Source organism: Poromitra crassiceps (assembly GCF_964638095.1).
Source record: "Poromitra crassiceps genome assembly, chromosome: 10".
Taxonomy (NCBI): Eukaryota; Metazoa; Chordata; class Actinopteri; order Beryciformes; family Melamphaidae; genus Poromitra; species Poromitra crassiceps.
The window spans coordinates 45,567,141-45,588,460 of record NC_139631.1 but is presented as its reverse complement, the minus strand read 5'-3'; the positions used below and the strand labels follow the sequence as shown (position 1 = coordinate 45,588,460).

The 21,320-nt window shown below is 42.7% G+C and overlaps 1 protein-coding gene across 1 annotated transcript in view; it reads left to right on the top strand.

Annotated features, from left to right (window-relative positions):
• Positions 1–20,022, top strand: part of hira (histone cell cycle regulator a) — a 57,367-nt gene extending 37,345 nt beyond the window's left edge. Inside the window, exons 16-24 of the mRNA XM_083645074.1 lie at positions 2,537–2,644; positions 4,326–4,474; positions 5,178–5,339; positions 5,769–5,827; positions 8,686–8,791; positions 13,945–14,067; positions 17,467–17,630; positions 18,554–18,642; positions 19,741–20,022. Of these exons, the coding sequence (XP_083501200.1) occupies positions 2,537–2,644; positions 4,326–4,474; positions 5,178–5,339; positions 5,769–5,827; positions 8,686–8,791; positions 13,945–14,067; positions 17,467–17,630; positions 18,554–18,642; positions 19,741–19,857 (1,077 nt within the window). The 3' untranslated portion in view covers positions 19,858–20,022. The remainder of the gene's footprint in view (positions 1–2,536; positions 2,645–4,325; positions 4,475–5,177; positions 5,340–5,768; positions 5,828–8,685; positions 8,792–13,944; positions 14,068–17,466; positions 17,631–18,553; positions 18,643–19,740) is intronic.
• Positions 20,023–21,320: the final 1,298 nt, after the last annotated feature.

The window sequence follows — 21,320 nt, the reverse complement described above, 5'->3', positions numbered from 1 at the left end:
CCACACCCCCAAACGCTCTGTTCCCCCAGACGGGGTATCGGGACGTCACGATGGTCCTCAATCATACTGCGCGGGTCTCTCTCACACAAGCTATCTGCACCATTTTGTCTATAGCCACAAAATTAACACTTCTAGCTGGAGCGACGCCAACTGTACGTGATCCAGCAACTGCGGAGGTGCATTCGGTAAGTCTAGGCATTTTGAGATGTCCTCTTTAGCGTAGCAACGTTAAGTTAGCGATAGCGTTAGTTGTGGACACAACCCAGCGTGCTGGTCCACAGACGCTAATCTGATTGGCCGCTGGGAGCCTGGGGCGGGCTCTTCCTCAGCGGCCAATTGGAACTGTTAGTTCTGAATATATTATAGAAACTAGGGCTGGGCGATTAATCGAATTTTAATCATGATTACGATTTGGGCTGTCCACGATTATGAAAACAAGATAATCGACATACAACGATTTTGCGGCTCTTGTCACTCTCGTTCTGTCTTGTGTTGTAAAACGAGCGCACCCCTTCCTTTGCAGCGGTGTGCTCGGCCCCTCCCCCAAAGCCCAAAACACACACACACCGCTCGAGTTGGGAATGACTGTCATGTGAACAGAGAGCCACTGCATGTTTCTCCTCCCCGCTTATTTCCGTGGTAGCACAAGAATAAGATGAGAGAAGTCACAGAAAGAGAGCCGCTGGTCGAGAGGAGAGGTGAAACAACGTATGTGGGGTGGATACACTAGTATGGTTTCGCCGAGTTTAAAGGTCCACACATCAAGAGCGATGCGAATATACAGCACGGAATTGCGATGCGAGTTTTGACCCACCTGTCAATCACAGCCACAGACTTGGAACAAACAGCGCAAGATATGCGCGGTCGTGGCAGCACACAACCTCTCCCTCTTTGTTTAATCACTTGAAATCCACTCACAAAGTGGTCTATGACCAAGCAATAAACGCTAAACGAACAAAAATACAAAGCCCCATCTAGTTACTGCCACCGCATACAGTCATCGATTCAGGACACTCTTTACAATGCGACCGCATATTCAACAGCTAACGAGCTCACAGATAAACATTAACAATAGCCTATTATGAACCTAAACGACGTAAGTCGCTTTGGATAAAAGCATCTGCCAAATGAGTAATTTAATGTAATGTAAACGAACGTTACTAGCGTTCTCATTTGGTTAGTTTTGAGGTTTAAGGACTACTAGTTCACCAACATATTGAATGTAGATTAATAGTTGCAGTTGGTTGTGGCAGTTCACTGCAACATAGTAGGCCTATATACATGTATATTTATTTTAGTTTTTATTTTATTTCTAAATCTTTGCACTTTTATTATTTATTTTCACTTATTTATTTTCAATTATATCTAAAATCCAAAGACATCCAATGTTAAATAAAAAGCCAGTGTAAATGTTCAATAAATTCATCATGTTCTCAATGTCAATGAGTAATCGTGTTAAATAATCGTGATCTCAATATCAATCAAAATAATCGTGATTATGATTTTTGCCATAATCGTGCAGCCCTAATAGAAACAGACCATTCTTGGGACGCAACGAGATGAGGAAGTGAGAACTCCGTCACAACAAACGGGGTTGCTATATTTTCGACAAATTAATCCAGAATCATGTTTTATGGACCAGAGACACACGTTTTTAAGAGGTTACAGCTGCACGAATTGGGACCTTTAAAGTCGAGCTGAACCCCAAAATAACTTTTCATTTTTCAAGATTTCATTGATAACAGTAATGTACAGTTTGCTGACGTCACCTAGTACTATCAAATGTCTACCCCATTTCAACCAATCATTTCACGACATGCAGCTGTCAATCAAATCTTCATTTCAGGATAATTTTCTCTTCCAAATGAAAGGGAAAATGGCGCCTAGTGGCTGTCATCTGGCAGAGTTTCTAGTCCAAACTAAATCAAATGGTAATGTCTAAGAATGCAAAGAAATGTAACTGGCTCGTTAAAACACGCATGCCAGGAATATTATTTACATTTATAACGATAATGGCGCGCGCCTCCGAGCCTGACAGCCTCCCTGGCTGTCAGGGGTCGTCTCTCGGAGATTCCAGGCAGGCGGGCAGCACCCATGCTTCCGATTGTCCGCTCGTTCCGCACGAAGCCGGTGGCTGCCTGGTACTCCGCGGATCCCACTCGCGTAGCACGACAACACGCTGAATCCCACCCGATTTGGGGGTGGAACACGCCAGGATTGGCCGATGCCAAAGCCAGTCGACAGAATTGTCAAATCAAATCATCGACACTGTATATGGTCCGCCTCTCAATTTGGTTTCAGTCTGAAACGGACTCAGATGCACGTGACCAATGGGTTCACCTCGACTTTAACATAGCGCTTTAATTATGGAAAGCCATGGAATTGTTCTGAGCTTGTTTTCTACACTTTGTTATTCTTGGTCTTTAAATGGGTCTTAAAAGTCTTAAATGTGTCTCTGACAGGAACACCTCCCCTATGAACAGACATGTACAGGCAGGCAGACAGATGAATGAATGAATGTTCCTCTCTCCTCCAGTTGCTTCCTCCGTCAGAGAGGGAGCCCAGCAGAGTAGTAGCTTCTTCAGCTCCTGTAGCCGTCCTCAAACTACCAACCCCCACCACAAAGAAGACCTTCAGCCTGCAGGTACCACCACCACACCTGGTGTCTGTCCTCTTTACTGCCATCTACAGCAAAGAAGAGTGTGTTGTCACAGCAGGTTTGCCTTCAAGGATGATTCTTCACCAATTTTCTGTTTTTGCTGTTGTTGTTTCAGCATCAAAATCACACTAAACAACTGTATTTATTTTCTAATAAGAACATGTCATATTCTAAGTTTTGTTTTACTCTTACACACACACTCTCTCTCTCTAAGGTGAAATGTGTTAACTGTAACAATAACTGTCTTAAATTTTCCGTTGTAGATCGGTAAACAACTGTGCAATATCTGACTTATAGCCTAGTTTACTAAGCCAGTGTGGTTTACATATGGGCCTTTTCTTATTATATACATATTTATAACCGTCACTCTACATCACACTTATTGTATATATTGTAAATAGCAGTTACTTGTTTTATGTTCCTCTGTCAACTCTGGCCTTGTTTGTTTTAGCATGTATATCAAGTCAAAAACCTTTGGATGTCTATACGTTGGCCAATAAAGCGGAGTCTCATTCTGATTACTACTTAACTCTTTAACAGTTCTAAAGTTGAGATATAAAAGAAGTTCAACATCTTCACTGCACTCTTTTGAACCAAAATAAACTCCTGTGGCACTTCTCTCAAGACACACACGCTTAGGAAGTCTGGCTTTACTATGCCATGACCAGTGTTGGGCAAGTTACTTTCTAAATGTAATATACTACATATTACTGGTTACTTTCATCTAAAAGTAATAAGTTACTTTACAATATTACTGTCTGTGTAGAGGAACTCATTACTTATTACTAGGGGTGTCACGATACACTCAGTTCACGATACGATACGTATCACGATACTGGGTTCACGATAACGATACGATACGATTTTAACAATATTTTTTTAAACTTGAATAATGACAATATATGACTGGAAAAGTAGTATTTTATTTGAAATGCACAAATACAAAACATGCTGTTGTGGGAAATTGTTATTACAATAACAACTAGAAAAAACATGAGATTGGAGATAAGGCTTATCTTGAAATAGAATGAGTTACACCGTCACTTAGATTTACTTTGAACTAAAAGGTTTCTCAGCAGTATAAATTCTCATTATGCATCTTCAGTTTTTCTTCAAACAACAAGACTTTTCTTAGTCTATTTTTTATCCATCTTCAGTTTTTCCTGTCAAGTAAACAGTTTTGCCAGAAACTCAATTGAATGGTTTCTCTCCTGTATAACTTCTCATGTGTCTCTTCAGAGACTTGTTCAACTGAACTACTTTCCACACATTGAACTTCAACAAACAAAGACGTTTCTTTGTCTACTTTTGAAATTTTTTTTTTTTTTTTTTTTTTTTTTTTTTTTTTTTTTCACGATATGAGATTTCATCTCAACGATACATATCGTGACGTTTTACTATCGCGAAATTTCGTGGGACGATATATTGTGACACCCCTAATATATATATATATATATATATATATACACATATTCCATACTGCCTTTATGATTGCTGTTCCAGTAATCTCTCAAGACAGATTTTCCATTTGCATGAAAATCTTTCACCATGGTCCAAGAAAATACTAATAGCGCAAGGATTTCTTAACTAAACATGAACCCAAATAATGATATTAAAATATGTGTATGTGTGCGTGTGCCGTGTGTGTGTGTGTGTGTGTGTGTAGGTGAGCATGGAGCCCTGTGTGTACCTGGAGGTGGAGAACGAGGTGTCGGTGGTGGCCGGGTCCAGACTCAGCCAGCTGAGATGCTCCAGAGACGGACGCGACTGGGACACCCTGCTGCCCAGCTCCATCATCACTGCTGCTGGGAGCAGGTGGGCCGCTGTGTGTGTGTGTGTGTGTGTGTGTGTGTGTGTGTGTGTGTGTGTGTGTGTGTGTGTGTGTGTGTGTGTGTGTGTGTGTGTGTGTGTGTGTGCGTGCGTGCGCGCGCGCGCGCGCGTGCGTGCGTGCACGTGCGTCATGACTAGTTTGTTATGACTCTTTTTGTTTCTCACACATGAGTTATAGAGCCAAAGTCAGGCGCTCTTCCGCATTCAGCATACTGACCAAAGTATTTCATCCACGATTCATTTTTCCATCTACATTTCGTAAAATGCTTATAAAAAGAGTTTGACACGATTTGGCTATATTTAGAATCAGGAGAGACACTCAGATAAAAAGTAAAAAACAAGAAAAAGTGCTTTTTTCTTCTTTTCTGTCATAGTGAAATGTGCTATTGTCTCTTGTGATTGTGAATATAGCATAATTGCTTGATTTGAATCAGAATAACTTGATTGATCCCAGAGGGGAAATGGAGTGAGACCAAGTAAAACTCTTTTCATAAGGATTTTATGAAACGTCTATGGATAAATGAATGGGGAATGAAATCCCTTCGGTCCCTTGCCGAACCCGGAAGAGGGCGTGACTTGGCACGCCATCAAAATCACGTACCATCACTTCTGTATGTCCCGCCTTACTGCAGCTGTCAATCAGCCATCAGACTTGTTTTAGTCAACCAGTCGTGCTCCTCTCCCACAGTGATGTCATCGCGGTGGCGTGCGAGGACAGGATGTTGTCGGTGTTCTCTTCCTGTGGGCGGCGGCTGCTCCCGGCCATCCAGCTGGCCACGCCCATGTCGGCACTGCACTGCTCCGGGCATTACGTCATGGCTCTGACCGCGGGAGCCATGCTGTCCGTCTGGTCAGTACGCTGATGTCATACCTTTCACTCATGACCCCACTGGCTGTTCTTAGTACGATGTTGTCATCCCTTTAATTCATGAGCTCACTGGCTGTTCTTAGGACGAGTACGACACCAACTTTCCTTGTTGGTGTCTCTCAGTTTGTATCTCTGTTCATGTTCTTTGTCGCTCTGCACAGTACTTTATGACAAACCTGACCCGCACTACGCCTGGGTCGGTATTGAATATTATCAATATAATATAATATAATATTTTTCATCTATGTCTATGTTCTATATATTTATGTCTTCAATGCTGGCACGGCAGTGTGTTACTGCAATACAATTAACTGCAAATCTGCTTAAGTCGCTACTTTCATTTGTACAAAATAATACTAAATGTTTACTTGACTAAAAAGCAAAACATAAAGTAAAGTGTTGTTTGTGCAGGGACGTCCAGAAGCAGACGGCCCGGGTGAAGAATGAGTCTCTGCTCACCATACTGTCAGGTGAGACTAGAACACAGAATGAGTCTCTGCTCACCATACTGTCAGGTGAGACTAGAACACTCCAATGAGTCTCTGCTCACCATACTGTCAGGTGAGACTAGAACACTCTAATGAGTCTCTGCTCACCATACTGTCAGGTGAGACTAGAACACTCCAATGAGTCTCTGCTCACCATACTGTCAGGTGAGACTAGAACACTCCAGAATGAGTCTCTGCTCACCATACTGTCAGGTGAGACTAGAACACTCCAGAATGAGTCTCTGCTCACCATACTGTCAGGTGAGACTAGAACACTCCAGAATGAGTCTCTGCTCACCATACTGTCAGGTGAGACTAGAACACTCCAATGAGTCTCTGCTCACCATACTGTCAGGTGAGACTAGAACACTCCAATGAGTCTCTGCTCACCATACTGTCAGGTGAGACTAGAACACTCTAATGAGTCTCTGCTCACCATACTGTCAGGTGAGACTAGAACACTCCAGAATGAGTCTCTGCTCACCATACTGTCAGGTCAGACTAGAACACTCCAGAATGAGTCTCTGCTCACCATACTGTCAGGTGAGACTAGAACACTCCAGAATGAGTCTCTGCTCACCATACTGTCAGGTGAGACTAGAACACTCCAGAATGAGTCTCTGCTCACCATACTGTCAGGTGAGACTAGAACACTCTAATGAGTCTCTGCTCACCATACTGTCAGGTGAGACTAGAACACTCCAGAATGAGTCTCTGCTCACCATACTGTCAGGTGAGACTAGAACACTCTAATGAGTCTCTGCTCACCATACTGTCAGGTGAGACTAGAACACTCCAATGAGTCTCTGCTCACCATACTGTCAGGTGAGACTAGAACACTCCAGAATGAGTCTCTGCTCACCATACTGTCAGGTGAGACTAGAACACTCCAATGAGTCTCTGCTCACCATACTGTCAGGTGAGACTAGAACACTCCAGAATGAGTCTCTGCTCACCATACTGTCAGGTGAGACTAGAACACTCCAGAATGAGTCTCTGCTCACCATACTGTCAGGTGAGACTAGAACACTACAATGAGTCTCTGCTCACCATACTGTCAGGTGAGACTAGAACACTCCAATGAGTCTCTGCTCACCATACTGTCAGGTGAGACTAGAACACTCCAGAATGAGTCTCTGCTCACCATACTGTCAGGTGAGACTAGAACACTCTAATGAGTCTCTGCTCACCATACTGTCAGGTGAGACTAGAACACACCAATGAGTCTCTGCTCACCATACTGTCAGGTGAGACTAGAACACTCCAATGAGTCTCTGCTCACCATACTGTCAGGTGAGACTAGAACACACCAATGAGTCTCTGCTCACCATACTGTCAGGTGAGACTAGAACACTCCAATGAGTCTCTGCTCACCATACTGTCAGGTGAGACTAGAACACAGAATGAGTCTCTGCTCACCATACTGTCAGGTGAGACTAGAACACAGCATGGATCTCTGCTCACCATACTGTCAGGTGAGACTAGAACACTCCAATGAGTCTCTGCTCACCATACTGTCAGGTGAGACTAGAACACTCCAATGAGTCTCTGCTCACCATACTGTCAGGTGAGACTAGAACACTCCAGAATGAGTCTCTGCTCACCATACTGTCAGGTGAGACTAGAACACTCTAATGAGTCTCTGCTCACCATACTGTCAGGTGAGACTAGAACACAGAATGAGTCTCTGCTCACCATACTGTCAGGTGAGACTAGAACATTCCAATAAATCTCTGCTCACCATACTGTCAGGTGAGACTAGAACACTCCACTGAGTCTCTGCTCACCATACTGTCAGGTGAGACTAGAACACTCCAATGAGTCTCTGCTCACCATACTGTCAGGTGAGACTAGAACACTCCAGAATGAGTCTCTGCTCACCATACTGTCAGGTGAGACTAGAACACTCCAATGAGTCTCTGCTCACCATACTGTCAGGTGAGACTAGAACACTCCAATGAGTCTCTGCTCACCATACTGTCAGGTGAGACTAGAACACTCCAATTAGAGCTGTGCATCTTCACTGATCTCACGATTCGATACGATTCGATTATACAAGTCTACGATTCGATTCGATTCGATTATACGATGCATCTTAAATCGATGCATCACTTTTTCCGCAATACATGATTTATTTTTTCTCACTTTCTTTTTCCTCACTGTGCGGCTACTTTTAAAATAAAAGTGCATTTGGAATTGCATTGTATTATGATCCATAATTAAAATAAACAACTGCATGTACTTACATTCTATTTTATTTGATTATAATTTTTTTTTTTTTTTTTTTTAATAATCGATTTTTGATATTTGTTAATCGATTCAGAATCGTCCTATTAAGCATCGCGATGCATCTCTGAATCGATTATTTTCGGCAGCTCTAACTCCAATGAGTCTCTGCTCACCATACTGTCAGGTGAGACTAGAACACACCAATGAGTCTCTGCTCACCATACTGTCAGGTGAGACTAGAACACACCAATGAGTCTCTGCTCACCATACTGTCAGGTGAGACTAGAACACTCCAATGAGTCTCTGCTCACCATACTGTCAGGTGAGACTGTCTCTGCTCACCATACTGTCAGGTGAGACTAGAACACTCCAGAACACCTGAGAAGGGGATGTTTCACCTGTTTGATGCAGCTGAATTCTACCTTGGAAATTTAGTTTTGCCTTTATCTTCATCTTGATTTAACTCGCTAAGAAAGCCCTCTATTTTCTCTTCTTTGTTCTTTATCGGCCTATTTCATTGTGTCTATACTTTTGTAAGAGTAGATGCTCTGTTGTCCACATGTGTAGTTTTGATGTTGGAACCAAATTCTTGACACTTTGTCTTTCTGTAGCGGCTGACACCACAGTGTCTCAGTCTCTGCTGACTCAGCAGGGAGTTCCAGTCATCGGTCTGTCCAACGGGAAATCCTACTGCTTCAACTCCTCACTAGAGACATGGTAAGACCACAAAACTCCTGTTTAACTCACTAGAGACATGGTAAGACCACAAAACTCCTGTTTAACTCACTAGAGACATGGTAAGACCACACAACTCCTGTTTAACTCACTAGAGACTAGGGATGGGCATCGAATTTCGAATTTTCGAATAATCGTTGTTATTATCAAGGTCGACTTTTATTATTGAAATTCGAAATTCGGGGGGGGAAAAAAAAAAAAAAAATTTAGTGAAATGTTGCATTGTCTCCCCTGATTCTAAGTTTAGTCAAATCGCTTGGTTTGAGCAAGTAAAACAATTTTTATAAGCATTTTAAGCAAGGTTTATGGAAAAATGAATGGCGGATGAAATCCCATGAAGAGGGAGAGGGGGTGACTTTGGCACCCCTTTGGCACTCAGACCTGAGCCTACTAAATATTTAATGAACCACTCATGATTGTCAAAACTGTTTTTTATTTTCGAAAATGTCAATGTCATGTAACATGTTCTTTACTTCAGTGGTGCAATGCTTGTTTGAGCTAAAAATCCACAGCAGAAGCTTTTTATATAAAGCCGTAGACTTAGAATCAGGGGAGACAATGCAACATTTCACTCACAAAAAAAAAAAAAAAAAAAAAAAAAAATACATTTTTAATTTTTTTTACATTTTTATTTTTATTTTCGAATTTCGAATTAAATTCGAATTTGGCCAGCGAATTTCGAATAGTGTTTTTGCTAGAAATGCCCATCCCTACTAGAGACATGGTAAGACCACAAAACTCCTGTTTAACTCACTAGAGACATGGTAAGACCACACAACTCCTGTTTAACTCACTAGAGACATGGTAAGACCACAAAACTTCTGTTTAACTCACTAGAGACATGGTAAGACCACAAAACTCCTGTTTAACTCACTAGAGACATGGTAAGACCACAAAACTCCTGTTTAACTCACTAGAGACATGGTAAGACCACAAAACTCCTGTTTAACTCACTAGAGACATGGTAAGACCACATAACTCCTGTTTAACTCACTAGAGACATGGTAAGACCACAAAACTCCTGTTTAACTCACTAGAGACATGGTAAGACCACAAAACTCCTGTTTAACTCACTAGAGACATGGTAAGACCACACAACTCCTGTTTAACTCACTAGAGACATGGTAAGACCACAAAACTCCTGTTTAACTCACTAGAGACATGGTAAGACCACACAACTCCTGTTTAACTCACTAGAGACATGGTAAGACCACAAAACTTCTGTTTAACTCACTAGAGACATGGTAAGACCACAAAACTCCTGTTTAACTCACTAGAGACATGGTAAGACCACAAAACTCCTGTTTAACTCACTAGAGACATGGTAAGACCACAAAACTCCTGTTTAACTCACTAGAGACATGGTAAGACCACATAACTCCTGTTTAACTCACTAGAGACATGGTAAGACCACACAACTCCTGTTTAACTCACTAGAGACATGGTAAGACCACACAACTCCTGTTTAACTCACTAGAGACATGGTAAGACCACAAAACTCCTATTTAACTCACTAGAGCCGTTTTCCCACATGCGTACCGGAAAATTACCTGTAAGTCAATATCGGACATTTCCCTGAATTTCCCTTCACACCTTAGCGCGCGCATGTGGGAATCTAGTCGTCAAATAGCCGGTATGTTGGGGGGAGGGGGGAGCTTATTTGGGGGGTCGGCAAAACTTGCCACACAATAAATCACACTCGTTTGACAAGAGCAGCGTCAAGCCAGCGTAATAAACACAGCCGATTTCCCCCCTCCCCTCTGAGAGAGGCCAGTCCTTCACTCAGTCCTCCGTACTTCGCAGCAGCCTGACACAGGACAGACACAGCGAGAATGGCAGAGGCTTGCAAGGCAAGCTGCCCAACGCTTGTATGTATGTAGAGAAAGCAAATGCACGAAGCGAAATGTGGAAGTAGTTTGCTTTGATGTGCGCGAATGATTAGATGATGCACTTTGAAGAAGTTGGGATCCGTGTCTGAGAGAAATAGTTGCTGGTTCGATGTTTATCCGTTCACCTGCGTCGCGTTGAAGCACTTTTTACAGACTGGCTTCGTTTGATGTGTCCGGGGTTGCCTTCGGAAATCAGCAAGCTGACATACTGCTCTTATTAGGCTATCACAAGATCATTTCGCCAGTTTGCTTTAATGTGCGCGAATGATTCGATTATGCCCGCTGGAACATTAAGCAACGTGTGTAGGCTACACCTTGCCCATGATTGAAGGACCGCTGTCGCGGAAAATGACTGGACCCGTTTCCACTTGCGTCCCCTTAACTCATTCATGGCCAGTTTAGGACTGCCAATATTTAGCACAGGCCAAAGATTTTCATAATTGTTGGTCATCTTTCAAGACCCACAGTAAATTATCTATTTGCACCAAAGTGATTTGCAATACCTCAAAATGAAGATGTACGTCTCTGGGTTCACCAGGAAAAAAAAAGTGAGCTTTTAGCATGTTCTGTACTCTACTCATAGCCATTTATATACACCCTGTTTTCACCAAAAAGGTCTCTCTGAGAAGAGAAATTGCAGAAAATGGCATTTTTGTACAGCACACAATCTCAGGCAGAACTCGCTCTCAATTCTTTTATTTTGAACTGTATTGACATCAGACATGTAAATATTATTCGTTATGACACAAATGACAAAAAAAAAAAATATATATATATATATACATGAAGTGCTTTTTTTACATTCAACAATACAGTTTACTCAGTGTGAGTGAGTGTGATCATAGAATAGAATGCAGAGATCAGTGTAGTCTCTCTCACACACACACACACACACACACACACACTCCTTACCGCGAGATCATCCGGGTCCTGTCGCATTGGAGTCCAGTCTTCTTCGCCCTCGACAGGAAAGTGGCTGTGCTGCTTGGCTCTGTGTGAAAGCCATTTCTGTGGCGAGGCTGCTGTTCTCCTGCTCACAAAGTTGTGACTCTGTCTCGTCTCTTTCGGGCACAGGAACGGGGTCCAGGGACCAGGATCGATCATGTTGGTCACGGGTTTGACTACCGCGAACAACTGATCGATGTCCGCTGCCCTGCAGCAAGCCGACCAGTTCGTGCAGCGCGCCGAGGGGCGTTTCAATGGCGTTTCTCCTCTCTGCACAAGGAAGCGCGTTTCTCTGTTTTATGTTTTTCCTCCTGCTCATTTCAAAACAACAGCTGCGGTATGTGTTTGATCGCGTGTTGTCGGCTTGTCTTTGAGGCTAGGGACCTGATAACATGTCACAGGCTGGGGAAGTGTTTGAACTACGCGCTGCACTAATAAAAACAAAAACACGTCAAACACGTCATTGGCTGGGAGGGCTATTCCTGATAACACGTCAAAGACGTCTTTGGCCATGAATGAGTTAAGAGCATACCGCTCTTCTGACTGGATCGAAACTGGTGAAATCTCCGCGATGACGGGGTCGCGCTTATACCGGCACGACGACTTTCACACATGCAGGCATTAGACCACGTTCCGGTCATTTAGCGGTACAAAACGCATGTGGGAAAACGGCTTAGTAGAGATATGGTAAGACCACAAAACTCCTGTTTAACTCACTAGAGACATGGTAAGACCACAAAACTCCTGTTTAACTCACTAGAGACATGGTAAGACCACAACACTCTTGTTTAACTCACTAGAGACATGGTAAGACCACAAAACTCCTATTTAACTCACTAGAGACATGGTAAGACCACAAAACTCCTGTTTAACTCACTAGAGACATGGTAAGACCACAAAACTCCTATTTAACTCACTAGAGACATGGTAAGACCACAAAACTCCTGTTTAACTCACTAGAGACATGGTAAGACCACAAAACTCCTGTTTAACTCACTAGAGACATGGTAAGACCACAACACTCCTGTTTAACTCACTAGAGACATGGTAAGACCACAAAACTTCTGTTTAACTCACTAGAGACATGGTAAGACCACAAAACTTCTGTTTAACTCACTAGAGACATGGTAAGACCACACAACTCCTGTTTAACTCACTAGAGACATGTTAAGACCACAACACTCCTGTTTAACTCACTAGAGACATGGTAAGACCACACAACTCCTGTTTAACTCACTAGAGACATGGTAAGACCACATAACTCCTGTTTAACTCACTAGAGACATGGTAAGACCACAAAACTCCTGTTTAACTCACTAGAGACATGGTAAGACCACAACACTCTTGTTTAACTCACTAGAGACATGGTAAGACCACAAAACTTCTGTTTAACTCACTAGAGACATGGTAAGACCACAACACTCTTGTTTAACTCACTAGAGACATGGTAAGACCACACAACTCCTGTTTAACTCACTAGAGACATGGTAAGACCACACAACTCCTGTTTAACTCACTAGAGACATGGTAAGACCACAAAACTTCTGTTTAACTCACTAGAGACATGGTAAGACCACACAACTCCTGTTTAACTCACTAGAGACACGGTAAGACCACAAAACTCTTGTTTAACTCACTAGAGACATGGTAAGACCACACAACTCCTGTTTAACTCACTAGAGACATGGTAAGACCACACAACTCCTGTTTAACTCACTAGAGACATGGTAAGACCACAAAACTCCTGTTTAACTCACTAGAGACATGGTAAGACCACATAACTCCTGTTTAACTCACTAGAGACATGGTAAGACCACATAACTCCTGTTTAACTCACTAGAGACATGGTAAGACCACATAACTCCTGTTTAACTCACTAGAGACATGGTAAGACCACACAACTCCTGTTTAACTCACTAGAGACATGGTAAGACCACAAAACTCCTGTTTAACTCACTAGAGACATGGTAAGACCACATAACTCCTGTTTAACTCACTAGAGACATGGTAAGACCACATAACTCCTGTTTAACTCACTAGAGACATGGTAAGACCACAAAACTCCTGTTTAACTCACTAGAGACATGGTAAGACCACAAAACTCCTGTTTAACTCACTAGAGACATGGTAAGACCACAACACTCCTGTTTAACTCACTAGAGACATGGTAAGACCACAAAACTCCTGTTTAACTCACTAGAGACATGGTAAGACCACACAACTCCTGTTTAACTCACTAGATCTGTGTGTCTCTCAGGACTCTGATAGCAGATAAACTGTCTTGATCTGTGTCTCTCTCAGGACTCTGATAGCAGATAAAGGAGACTCTCTGGTCCAGTGCGCTGACTTCAGGGGATGCTTGCTTACCCAAGATGCACCTGTGTCCTCGGGACCGCTGGCCGTCATGCAGGGACGCAACCTCAAGTACGACACACACACTCTCTCTCACACACACACACGCACACACACACACACACACACACTCCCTCACACACGCACACACACACACACATTCAAAAAGTAATAGATGCTTCACGTTCCCCTCACAGCACGATTGTTTGCCTTGTTGCTCCAGGTCATGTTTTCCTCATTACTTGACGAGTAATACCACACACTCTTAGAAAATAAGGTTCAGTAAGGTCTTCTTAGGGGACATTCACACCAAAAGCGTTTTTTTCAGTCAGAACGCTATGAAAATCATGTCGATCTCATGCTTCCATTGTGCACAAAACACAGCGCACAGAGCTGTTTTTTTGGCTTCGTTTTATTTTCCCCTGCAGTCGCGCGCACAAGAGTTGAGCACACAACAACGATGTAATTAGTTACTGATTACTGATTACTCCTTAAAAATGAATGTTACTTTACTGATTACTTTTTCAAAAGTAATTAGTTACACTACTAGTTACGTTACTTTCCCATTCTTTTTCACCCACGAAAAATTGACATACAATGAACCCACTTTTTTGGACTGAAATACAGGAGTCCACGACCGGCCAAACTGCATTAAACATTGCAGCAACAGTAAACATTGCAGCCTCTCAAACCTGAAGTGATGGGATACAGTATATATATATTAGGGCTGCACAATTAATTGTATTTTCATCGTCACCGCAATATGAACATGCGCAATAAACACATCGCAAAGACTGCCTGAAACACAATGAATAACAAAAGTGGTTTTATTTACATGCGTCATGCATTCCCACTCAGCATCTGATCATTTTGTCTTGTGTTGTAAATCCAGCGTACACCGTCCCCTTGCAACAGTGCGCTCCACCCCTCTGCCAAAGCCCAAACACGCTGTGTGTAGTTTCAGCTAGAGTCAGTGTGTATTTCATTTCTTTATTCAGTGGGCATAGGTTATGTTTGGGGTCTATGTTGGCATTATTAAAGCAGGAAGACATAGAAACTGTATAGCTAATATGCATACTTTAATATTTGTTTATTTATCGCAAGTCGTATCGTCATCGCTATATTGAACAATGTTATTGCACATCACAGATTTTCCTCATATCGCGCAGGCCTAATATATATTTATATATATAATATATATATATATATATATGCATAAAGCAAAAATAGTAACTCTGCGTTACTTGGATTAGTAAACTGTAATCTGATTACTGTTTTGGAATTGTAACACCTTACATTACTTAGATACTGAAAAAGTAATAAGATTACAGTAACGTGTTACTAAGGAACGTTACTGCCCAACACTGGTCCAGAATGACACGTAACGCGTCATTCTGATATGGAAGTGCTGGATAAAGTGCAGAGCTCTCGATGCAGGAAAACATGAAGACAAGGTAAAGGCTGCCCATCTGCATAATCACTGACATTGTAATAGATAGTCGCTGTCTCGTCATAGACGCTCGGGTAGCTGGCTGGGGGTGTAGTCAGGGTGGGGTAAATCTTCCCGTTCTCCCCATTCAGCATAGTTAGCATTTAGCTGCTAGCCCAGCCCAGGCAGACAACAGTACTGCTCTAGAATCCCCAATCCTGTAGTGTAGAGCCACAGCACCGTCCTTTGGTGAGTCAGCCCATTGAGATATGTTTTTTCACCCCACTCGTGTGCCAGCCGTAATAACATTTTGTGGGCGTTCCCACACAGAATTCATTATTATTTATCTATTTTCTTTTGTTGATTGTGTGTGTATGTATGCAGATTTAGTATATATTTATTTAGATTTATGCATGCATATCAATGTACACTATATGTGTAAATATTAGATTATAAATATGGATATTATATATATACTGTGTGTGTGTATGTGTTTATATATATATATATATAGATAGATAGATAGATAGATATATATAGCTAGATAGATATATATATAGATATAGATAATATATATATATTATATATAAATATTAGATTATAATAGGTTAATAGGATATAAATATGGAAGTCAATAGATGAATATTAATTACACGAACCAACACGAGGGTCGCAGGTTCGCACCCCCGTGTCGTCGTAGGTTCGCACCCCCGTGTCACCTCCACCATTGGGGTTATGTGTCCTGGGCGCTGCACTAGCGCGTCCTCTGGTCAGTCAGGGCACCTGGTCGGGATGCAAGGGAACTGGTGGGGAATAGTATGATCCTCCCACGTGCTACATCCTGCCAGTGAAGCTCCCCACTGTCAGGTGAAAAGAAGCGGCTGCCAACTGCGCATGTGTCGGAGGAAGCATTATGCTAGTCTCTGCTCTCCCCAGATCGGCAGAGGGTGGAGCAGCGACCGGGGCAGCAAGGGGGGAAATTGGCCAACTACAATTAAGGAGAAAATGGGGGTGGAAACTGGAAATAAACAGGGTCTTTTCAAGTCAACTTGGCATCTCAGGGCTTGTGGAGACTTGGATTATACCAGGTCAGCAGTATGGATTTTTTTCTTTTATGTTTTTGCTCATGTTAATGGGGGTAGGCTAGCCAGTACCATTGACTAACGTTCATTGTGCTAAGCTAACTAGCAGTGGTCGCTATTTTTCTACTACACGCACAGAGAAGAGAAGATCAGGAAGATGTCAAATAGGCGATTCTCCCAAAATGTTGCCGTGTTCCTTTAAGTCTAACATTATCTAACTTGATCTTTATCTAACATGATCTAACTTGATCTTTATCTAACATTATCTAACTTGATCTTTATCTAACATTATCTAACTTGATCTTTATCTAACATTATCTAACTTGATCTTTATCTAACATGATCTAACTTGATCTTTATCTAACATTATCTAACTTGATCTTTATCTAACATTATCTAACTTGATCTTTATCTAACATTATCTAACTTGATCTTTTTCTAACATTATCTAACTTGATCTTTATCTAACATTATCTAACTTGATCTGTATCTAACATTATCTAACTTGATCTTTATCTAACATGATCTAACTTTATCTTTATCTAACATTATCTAACTTTATCTTTATCTAACATTATCTAACTTTATCTTTATCTAACATGATCTAACTTTATCTTTATCTAACTTTATCTTTAACATTATCTAACTTTATCTTTATCTAACATTATCTAACATGATCTAACTTGATCTTTATCTAACATGATCTAACATGATCTTTATCTAACATTATCTAACTTGATCTTTATCTAACATTATCTAACTTGATCTTTATCTAACATGCTCTAACTTGATCTTTATCTAACATTATCTAACTTGATCTTTATCTAACATGATCTAACTTGATCTTTATCTAACATTATCTAACTTGATCTTTATCTAACATGATCTAACTTGATCTTTATCTAACATTATCTAACTTGATCTCTTTTGTTGTTGTGTCTCGAACCTCTCCCCCCTTAGTGCGGGGCGGCTGGCGTCTCGTCTGTCCTCCACACCTCACCAGCTGCAGCAGAGCATGACGCTGGCCTTCCTAGAGAACCAGCTGGCTGCAGCTCTGACCCTGCTGTCTGCCCAGGAGTACCGCTACTGGCTGCTCATCTACGCCCGCTTCCTCGTCAACGAAGGTACCAAACACACCTAACTTACATACACAAAACTCACATCACTGTCACCAAAATAGTCAAAAACTGTGTGGAGAGTCTCTACCGTGGTTTGGTGTCACTTCTCTCTTGCTGCTGTCTGTCTCAAACTAAGGGGGCTGCTGCGCTCGTACACACACACACACACACACACACACACACACGTAGTTCACAGTTTTCTCACCAAGGCAAAATAACATTAGCTTAAGTTTCTAGTTTCCTTTGCACGCTCGCTCTCTTCATGCACACTATAGCTCACTCGACCATCCTCTCTCTCCCTCTCAAGACACAACATGATTGTTAACCCTTACCTGACTTTCTCCACTGGTTTTCAAGAAGGCAAGGCAGCCTCTCTCCCTCCCCACTCTCTCTCTCTCTCTCTCTCCCTCTAACCCTTACCTGACTTTTAGGCAGATTCTCTCTGTCTCCCTCTCTGTACTGCATTAGTTATAGATGTGTAGTTAAAATTAGCATTAGTATGACCATCAGAATTATGACTGTAAATTAAATTGTTACTGTTGTCTTAGTGTCAGTGCTGCCGTTAGTATTATTAGTGTTTGTGTTCACATTAATTATTATTAGTATGAATGTTACTGACAGCCACGGGCAGAGTCTCAGTCAAGACTCTGAGTCAATGCCGCCCTCTAGAGGCCATGTGATGAATCGCTCAGCATTCCGTGTTTGGATCCCCAGTTTTCTCTTGAGACATCTTGAGACACTGTGTGGATGCAGCATGTGATGCTGTGCTGCTGTTAGCAGACTCATCACACAAGGCTTCACATAACACTTCAAAGGCCTTCATGCTGTTGACACATTGTTTGACATACAATCTTCCCCTGTGTGTGTGTGTGTGTGTGTGTGTGTGTGCGTGTGCGTGTGCGTGCGCGTGCGTGTGCGTGTGTGTGCAGGGTCAGAGTATCGTCTCAGAGAGCTCTGTAAGGAGCTGCTGGGTCCCGTCCACAAGTCTGCTGCTACAGCCTGGGAGCCGACCACTCTGGTGAGATCAACCATCGGTCAACCACTTAAAGGAACACTCTGCCCATTTTCAACCAGCGTTGTATCATTAGAACATCAGTAGTATATCAGAAAACTGTAAACTGTTTTGAAGTCTGTCATTTAATTTGACAGTTATTGAGTGTTAAAGTGTGGACCAGTGACACTAACTCAAATGAATAACTCATTAACTCAAATCAACTCTCAATAACTGTCAAACTAGATGAATGATGCATAGTTTGACAGTTATTGAGAGTTGATTTGAGTTAATGAGTTATTAATTTGATTTAGTGTGGACCAGTGATGTCACTGGTCCACACTTTAACACTCAATAACTGTCAAATTAAATGACAGACTTCAAAACCGTTTACAGTTTTCTGATATACTACTGATGTTCTAATGATACAAAGCTGGTTGAAAATGGGCGGAGTGTTCCTTTAATGAACTAAGCCCAGTGTTGTAGTCAAGTCACTATTATATCTCCAGTCCAGGTCGAGTCTGCAAAAACAACAAATAAAAAAAGGGGGGGGGGTCGAATTTTTGTTTTTTTGTTTTTGCTGAAAATTAAATGTTTTATGATCAGTCATGATTCTCTGGAAGACTGGTTGTCTTGGTTCAAGCCTTAAAACTCGTTATATAAGGATTTTTCCAAATATCTATGGAGAAAATGAATGAACGGGGAATTCACTTCTGGGGCAAGAAACGTCACATGACTGTTGAGCTCTGTAGCGAGAGGAACTAGCAAGAGGGTTCCCTCTCTGCAACGAAAATCACTTCCTCGTTTGCCTGAGGCGCATGTGTGCGCATTGCGTACGCATGTAAACGAGGAAGTCATTTTACCCTAATTGACCATAATAAATATGGATCCGACCCCGTGCGGGTCCCATGTCCTAGGGTCCGAGTAGACCCGTGAAGACCTCTAATGTGGACCCTCGCAGACAGACTCACTAGGTATAATCTTGGCTTTAGTCAACCAGTCAGTCCATTAGTCTGGCAAATCCTGTTTTGACAACACACACATACCATTATATATTCTTACAATTCTATTCTCTTTGTGTGTGTGTGTGTGTGTGTGTGTGTGTGTGTGTGTGTGTGTGTTCAGGGTCTACGTAAACGCGAGTTGCTGCGGGAGTTGTTGCCCGTCATTGGTCAAAACCTTCGATTCCAGAGACTGTTCACCGAATACCAGGACCAGCTGGAGCTGCTGCGCAACAAATAACACACACACCAAAACACACACACACACACACACAGATACTGTACATGCAGGAACACACACACACAGATACATGCAGAAACCTAAACACGCACGCGCACACACACACACACACACTCGGACTTGGACTCAATATAAAGCGGTCTGGCTCGGCCCGGCCTGGTTCAGCTCTGCACCATGAAGTCAGCGCTGACACTGGAACATCTTCTGGCTTTGACTTGACCCTTGACCCACAATCCTGGATCATCATTCTGATTGTTTTGAGCACATCAGTAGTGGTCCCATCCAGACCTTCAGCTGGACTTCTCCGCCTGAGAAGTGAAAGAGGCGCTGTATCGTTTAACCACTAAAATGTGTTCTGGGGGTCTGCTCCCCCGAGCTCCTCCCCCCTCTTCACGAAGTTGAAGCGATGATGTTGAAATGTGTGAGAGAGTCCGTGACAGAGAGGATACCCTGTCACTAGCCTGGTCCCTCTCTCTGTAAGAACAGTCACAGAGAGGATACCCTGTCACTAGCCTGGTCCCTCTCTCTGTAAGAACAGTCACAGAGAGGATACCCTGTCACTAGCCTGGTCCCTCTCTCTGTAAGAACAGTCACACAGAGGATACCCTGTCACTAGCCTGGTCCCTCTCACTGTAAGAACAGTGACAGAGAGGATACCCTGTCACTAGCCTGGTCCCTCTCTCTGTAAGAACAGTCACAGAGAGGATACCCTGTCACTAGCCTGGTCCCTCTCACTGTAAGAACAGTGACAGAGAGGATACCCTGTCACTAGCCTGGTCCCTCTCTCTGTAAGAACAGTCACACAGAGGATACCCTGTCACTAGCCTGGTCCCTCTCTCTGTAAGAACAGTCACACAGAGGATACCCTGTCACTAGCCTGGTCCCTCTCACTGTAAGAACAGTGACAGAGAGGATACCCTGTCACTAGCCTGGTCTCTCTCACTGTAAGAACAGTGACAGAGAGGATACCCTGTCACTAGCCTGGTCCCTCTCTCTGTAAGAACAGTCACACAGAGGATACCCTGTCACTAGCCTGGTCCCTCTCACTGTAAGAACAGTGACAGAGAGGATACCCTGTCACTAGCCTGGTCCCTCTCTCTGTAAGAACAGTCACAGAGAGGATACCCTGTCACTAGCCTGGTCCCTCTCACTGTAAGAACAGTGACAGAGAGGATACCCTGTCACTAGCCTGGTCCCTCTCTCTGTAAGAACAGTCACACAGAGGATACCCTGTCACTAGCCTGGTCCCTCTCTCTGTAAGAACAGTCACACAGAGGATACCCTGTCACTAGCCTGGTCCCTCTCACTGTAAGAACAGTGACAGAGAGGATACCCTGTCACTAGCCTGGTCTCTCTCACTGTAAGAACAGTGACAGAGAGGATACCCTGTCACTAGCCTGGTCCCTCTCTCTGTAAGAACAGTCACAGAGAGGATACCCTGTCACTACCCTGGTCCCTCTCTC